The sequence below is a fragment of the Vitis riparia genome, unplaced genomic scaffold (assembly GCF_004353265.1).
Source record: "Vitis riparia cultivar Riparia Gloire de Montpellier isolate 1030 unplaced genomic scaffold, EGFV_Vit.rip_1.0 scaffold734_pilon_pilon, whole genome shotgun sequence".
NCBI lineage: Eukaryota > Viridiplantae > Streptophyta > Magnoliopsida > Vitales > Vitaceae > Vitis > Vitis riparia.
This window is the reverse complement of record NW_023269758.1, coordinates 44,998-51,499: the sequence shown is the minus strand read 5'-3', so window position 1 is coordinate 51,499 and position 6,502 is coordinate 44,998. Positions and strand designations below refer to the sequence as shown.

At 40.4% G+C, this 6,502-nt stretch overlaps 1 protein-coding gene across 1 annotated transcript; it reads left to right on the top strand.

Moving 5' to 3' along the window:
- Nucleotides 1–305: 305 nt before the first annotated feature.
- On the top strand, nucleotides 306–2,667 carry LOC117910418 (pentatricopeptide repeat-containing protein At5g06540-like). The gene is made up of 2 exons (XM_034824484.1): nucleotides 306–567; nucleotides 2,477–2,667. The coding sequence occupies exons 1-2, from the start codon at nucleotides 306–308 to the stop codon at nucleotides 2,665–2,667; spliced, it is 453 nt and encodes a 150-aa protein (XP_034680375.1).
- The last annotated feature ends 3,835 nt before the right edge of the window (nucleotides 2,668–6,502 follow it).

The following is a 6,502-nucleotide window of genomic DNA, read 5'->3' as shown; positions in this document are numbered from 1 at the left end:
TTTGGGAAGCTCCACAATCACTTCAAACAATCCAATTCTCTACTGATGTTATTGCTGAATTCTGAACCATGATTAACTTGTCAATCGGATTTTAAGGATCCGTATGTGGCAGAGGAGTTCTGCACGTGTTTATCACAGAATTGCGAGGTTTTCTGTTTATTATCTTTGAGCAAATCAGGGGTTAGATTTGAGCAGAAAACAGAGGAGGGTGATTGAGTGGGAGACTAGTGATGAGCGGTTCATCCAACTTCGCATTTTTCGTGTGATAGTTTCAGTTCACAGAACAATCAAGGATTGAAGTTCCAATGAAGCCTCTGTCACAACTCTCAAAACCCAACTTCCTTCATCTTCGACTCTTTGATCAGAGCTTTCACATCTATAGCAGAATTCGTCATTCCGCTGGTTATCTGGCCTCTGATGACTACACTTTCATGTTCTTGGTTCGCACCTCTGCTCAGCTATTGGCGCATGGGACTGGTTCGTCTGCACATGGTGCCGTTGTGAAATATGGATTTGAGCATGAGCCGCATGTTCAAAGTGGCCTGATTTACATAAACGCAGGATTGGGTGGTTTGGTTGCTTGCCATTAGGTGTCTTCATCAATTTGTGAGCCAGATTTGGTGTGTCAGACGGCAAGGGTCAGTGCATGTTCCAAGGTGGGAGATTTTGCTTTTAAGCCGTTTGATAAAATGCCCCACAAGGACCCTATTGCATAGAATACAATGATTTCGTGGTGCACAATGTAGGCAATCAAAAAAGGGAATCAAATTTATTCAACTTAATGCAAAGGTCGGGTGAGTTTCTGAGATATTCCTTCAACTCAGAGGCTTCACATTCTATAACAAGGGATCAGATGATTTATTTGAGTTTTCGGGGAATTCTATCACTGAGTGTGCAAAGCCGTCCTCAACGCATGCTAGCTCTCCTGTGTGCACTGGTTCTGGGAGCATGAATGATTAGACATCGTATGTTTCAAGACAGGAAACTTGCTGCAAAGAGAGGAGTGAGGCTTCTCGAGATGCTCTGTCATACGACAGAGTTCGTAATGAAGAAATCTAATATGAAGTACCTGATTGTGGCACTACATTGAGTTTTGCTGGAGGAAACTCTTTTGGTGCAACACCTGCAAGCTGAAGTTTAAGGTGTCCTTCTTCCATTTGCTTCATCAGATGAAAATTCTGATATAGAAATACATGGATCTAGTTCTACAAGTATTGATGAGAATGATGTCGTTGAGGTCATGTTGCCTAGAACTTCAGACAGTAAACACATTGTTGGATCTTTCAAAAGAAAATTCGACTCGCTCCCAACTCCAATTCACATCCTCTTGAAAGAATGAAGTTCTCTATGGGCACCTCGAAAGCATCCTTCAAGACTGAGAAATTCAGAAGTCAGTTACAAAACGCAAGACATGTCGAGCTGCTCAGAAAGTGCTACTGTCATTTATATTTTATTGCGTCAACATGAGAACGAACGAGCAAACTTCGCTTGAGGTGAGATGCTGAGAACCAAGGTCCATGATCGTTCAAAGCCAAAATAAAATCACATCAAATGCCTGAACAGATGGTTTTCTGGAAGTGGATTACCCTGAAGATGCTGAGCATAGTCACGTAAACCTTAGTATATCATTGATCAATCGAAGGTGATTCAGAACCTGTAAAAATGTTTGAGAGAACTATTAATTTGGTAAACAATTAGATAATTAACTATCGATATGATCCGTCTGAAAAGTGGTTGGTTTTGATTGGAATTGTTCCGGGTTCACCTCTGAGACCACAGCTTGTCAAAGGGAATATGCAACTCTTCTCTGTTGAACAGCATCGTAGTCAAGCTCTTGAAACTTAGGGTGCATCATTCGCCACATCTAAAGTTCCAGGGAATGATCAATCCTATGCACTTATTGGTTTTGCCACAATATCCTTTAATGCTGGACAGATTGTTTCAAAGCTATATGTCATTGAACTAGGATCCAACTCAGGGGAACCGAGATTTACAGAGAAACAGGCTGATATTTTCTTTCCCCTGGATTTTATTGATGATTTTCCAGCTGTAATGCAGATATTGCACAAATATGACTTTATACATGTGATTACCAAGCTTGGATTGTTGTTTGTGTATGACCTAGAGATGCCTTCTACAATATACAGAAATAGGATTAGTCCAAGTCTAATATTTTCTTACTGTTAAAGCTACATCTATTGGAGGTTTTTATACCATCAATAGGCGAGGGCAGGTGTCAATTGCTACTATAAATGAAGTAATAATTATACTTTTCGTCAGCGGCCAATTCAACAACTTGGGAGTTAGCAGCCAATCTCACAAAAATGGGGAGTTTCTCTGGTGCAGAGAACTTGGTTGTCCAATATTTCCAAAAATTGTTTGCTCAGACAAAATACAAGGAGACTTAAGGAATCTCATGGTGGAACCATGTCAACACAGACTAGAATTGATGGAAATTTATCTTCCTCACTGTCAGATATCATTGCTCTTGATGAGTCTCTTGCTGCTGCTGGTGGGAAGTTCATCTTCGTGCAAAAGCTTCGTGACTTTGTTTCTGTTACATGTGACGTTTTGCAGCATATGGCTTTTCTTTTTATTGAAGGACTTGCTAGAGCTAGTGACTCTGTATCAGCATGCCGCACACTAATAAGCTTGCTTGAAGATTAACCAACATATGCTACTGCCACTACTTGCAGCTGGAGCAGGAATTACCTTAGTTGATTCAGTAGTAATGCCTCGACCTAGCACATAGCAGCATCAAAGAGCAGCCAGGACCCACCAATGGGTTTTGCATTGATAAGATCTTCAGGTCATGATACTTCAAAATGTCTTATGGACTTTCGTGTTTTGGAAATGTGGCCATTGCAGCTTGTTATGCCCAGCGTGTACATGAATTAAAGCGTGTGTTAATCATTGATTTTGATGTTCATCATGGGAAAGGAACAAATGATGATTCTATGATGGTTCAGATATATTCTTCCTTTCCAGTTATCAAGATGGAAGCTACCCTGGTACTAGTAAAATTGATGAGGTAAGATCATGACAGTGGCGAAGGACGACGACACCAATTATTAAATGAGATGTGCAGTGAAAGAGGTAACAATGGAGATGGTGATTTTGTCATGATAAGGGTTCTGAAGGTCATGATTCATGCTTCAAATGCTCAGAAGTATGCGATAGTTTTGAAGTGAATCAGAAGTCATTGTCAAAGAGAGCGTGAAGGTTTTGAAGTTACTGGCAGAACAGAGGATTCTCATAACCTTGTTATGGAAAATCTGCTCATAAGGGACATAGGATGGTTTAATCAGTTTTGACTTCCTTTACAGTTAATAGGACTCATGCTTTACTGGTAGAGACTGATGATTGGAATTCAAAGCAAGACGAAAGAGGGAATTCTGGGGGACGTCTGCTGGCCATCATACTGTTGGGAATCTTATCGTATTTGTTCTATTGAAAGACAGAACTGAAGGGAAAGAACTTTTGTTATCTGAAACTAGTTTGAATGTGAGAAGATGGGAAAACAATGATGCAGATACAAGTGGCCAAACGTCTTTAAAATGCACTGTGAAAGATTCAGAAACAAAGGAAAATGCATTAGCCTTGGTTTACCAGCAGCAAGATAAACCTCCACATATGGAAAAGAATTCTAAAAATGAGGCTACAAATACAAGCATTCCTAGGCAGTCAGAGGAGGACTCTAAGCTTGCTGAATCTTCTTCTACTACTATTAATATTGACGATCAGGTTTCTGAAAAACCTAGTGAGACTTTGCCATCCAAAGAAGATTGTTCTGCTCAGAAGTGCAATCATGGCCAAAGCGTATTCCAGGAGACCCTTACTAATGAAAACAAAAGGAATTACGCTAGTGGTCATTTTGGTGCTCGAGTTATCTCAAGTTCTTCTAGTCAAGACAATGCTAGGTTAAGCAGGCTTAGTATTTCAACAAACTGCAAGAAGGAATTAGAGCAGAGGATTATCAGCACCAAGTTTTCTACTCATATCAGAATGTCAGTAGAAAGAATTACCTAGAAAAGTCTCTTGTTAAATCTGAACCAGAAGAGAAATGATTGAATGTTAACTGAAAGAAGTATGGAGCATAAAGGATCAGATAGTCTTTCCAAACAATCTGCAAGATTTGTTAAGTCGTCTTAAGGAAGGGCACGGGCAAGTAATCAGTGAACTTGTTAAAGCATTATCTTTATTTTCAAAGCTAGAGTGCAATTCTTCGAAGAGTATTTTATTGTCAAATAAAAAGCAAAAAGTATGATAGATGGAGGAATGGTTCAGTGCCTAACTAGCACTCTTGAGTGATCAAGTTTTCAAGTCTGATGGTCTGAACAAGAAAAATCCACAGCTTTAAACGGAAGATCTGATGATCAGTTGATTGCGCCGTTGGCTGCAGAGATTGGTGGGGATAACCAGAATAGAAACAGCCAACAGGAAATCATGGATGCGGCAGGAACAGAGCAACAACAGCCTCGAGGAATTTCACAAAGCAAAGGAAATCAATCACTTACAGTTTCAGTCCGATTATGGATGAAAAGTAAAAATGAGAAGTCTGCTTAGTGATGAAAGTAGACGAAAAAACCTGTAGATTGCTCGAATGCTGATATGGTTGTTCATAGATGTACTTCAGATTCTTTTTAGAACTCTTAAAAGACTATCAAGCTTGCTAAGAAGTAGGAAGAATTAGAGCAACTCCAAGTCCATGCGCAGAACAAATGTGTACAGTCCGCTCAAGTCGAGATGTTTCCCCAGAACTTGCAGAATCTGCACCTTCAATTGCAAAAAGAGACTCAACAAAGTTTGTTGTCTCACCAATTATTGGAGAGCTAACTCCTATTAATGAGATGTCAGAACACATGAGGATCTCACTCAATTCATCCCAGATACGAAGAACGAAAGGAAATGATGTTTGCTAAAGTTCGAGAAATTCCTATATAGGATGACCAGATATCCAGAAATATAGTAGGGCTTGTCGACACCACTCGTTTCACTCTCTTCCAATTCAATCATAGTTCCAGAGTCTCAATCGTCAGGTAATGATGCACCAAATGTCGATAGTTTCTGGTGGATAACAGAGATCATTGCAAGGAAATGGGTGGGTGTTGTTGCTGTTCTTCTAAGGGAATTGAATTGAATGGCACACCAGCAAACTACCACTGCCCAAAAGCATCAGCAGAACATGAACTCTTATCATCTCATCATGGAGCAGCCTCTACGCTCTCTACAAGGCCCCTGGTTGATACTAATATGAGAATATCACCTCCTGACACTCATAAACCACCCTCTGCACTCATTCCATATGATGTGGATTTAAGACATCCTCAAACTCCATCAGCTGCTGAAAATGCCTTTAATGGAAATGCCGAAGTCCATGCCTGGGATTAAGTTTCTTTGTTCATTTCCACAGGTGTATGAAGGTTTACATATAGTCGGTTTATATTTGATCAAAAGCTAATCTGAACAGTGCTGGAGTCGCTTATGCAGCCATGCTGGACATTGGAAACTTGGTGCCTGCAGGCCACGACTCCACTTATTCGTGGCAGAAATTCAATGACCCAATAGACACAATATTACCCACCCAGATACTGAATCAAGTTAGCAAACTTGCATCTCTTTTCTCGGAGGTGAATTATCCAAGTGGAAGATCCATGATTATATTGCACACTGACCAGAATCTCGTGTTTTACACCACTGATTTCCCAATGGATTCCGCAAATCCATACTTCGAATCGTATAGAACAAGAAAGTTGCTTTGATGCTCCTTCAAAATCTTGTCTAAAAGAATCTTCAAGCGAACCTTTGGTCTCAGAGTTTCCATTGCAGTCAGCTAAAAACAAATTAGAGAGTCCTAAACCAACAGTAGATCCATCAAAACCAAGTTCAGTTTAGAGAGGTCTGATCATGGCTTACTGACTTCACAGGAAGAAATGGTTTGAATCTGTTCTTATTCATACAAACTGTTGAAGATATAACTTCAAGACACGCTCCTGCATCCTTACAGAGAGAATTGGTCCAACCTCTGGACCACTTAGCATTGGAACTCGCTTTAGAAGAAAATGAGCTTTAAAGCACTTGCCAAAATTCAGAAGGGGCACCACACACGTACAGCTTAGAGATGTTGCAACAGTCCGTGTATTTATTCGAAATGCTACATCAGTGAATTTTCCCATGCGAGCTAAAGAAGATCAGTTAGTACTACTGAAAGGGCAAAAGATGAAGTTCGTGATGAGCTAGAAAACTCAGATTCTGAACTACAGAAAAATCCAGAAGTGAACTATAAGAAAATTGACGAATCAGATGAACTCCTGAGTGAAGATTTGAAACTCGAGAATGAGTGGCAGCAAGTGAGCACATTGTCACAGGATGCTTCAAATGACCCTCCCCATGGGCTTATATAGGAGGAGGGAAGCTTCTGGAGACTCCTGGAGCCATCTACACTAAGCCATTGGTGGGAAGAGTGTGGAAGGTTCTAGAAATGCCTAGAGATGTCCACACA

Coding starts and splice junctions, on each gene's coding strand:
- LOC117910418 (XM_034824484.1), top strand. CDS start 306: ATGAAGCCTCTGTCACAACTCTCAAAACCCAACTTCCTTCATCTTCGA. Junction 568..2,476: donor TTACATAAACGCAGGATTGG/GTGGTTTGGTTG, acceptor CCTCACTGTCAG/ATATCATTGCTCTTGATGAG.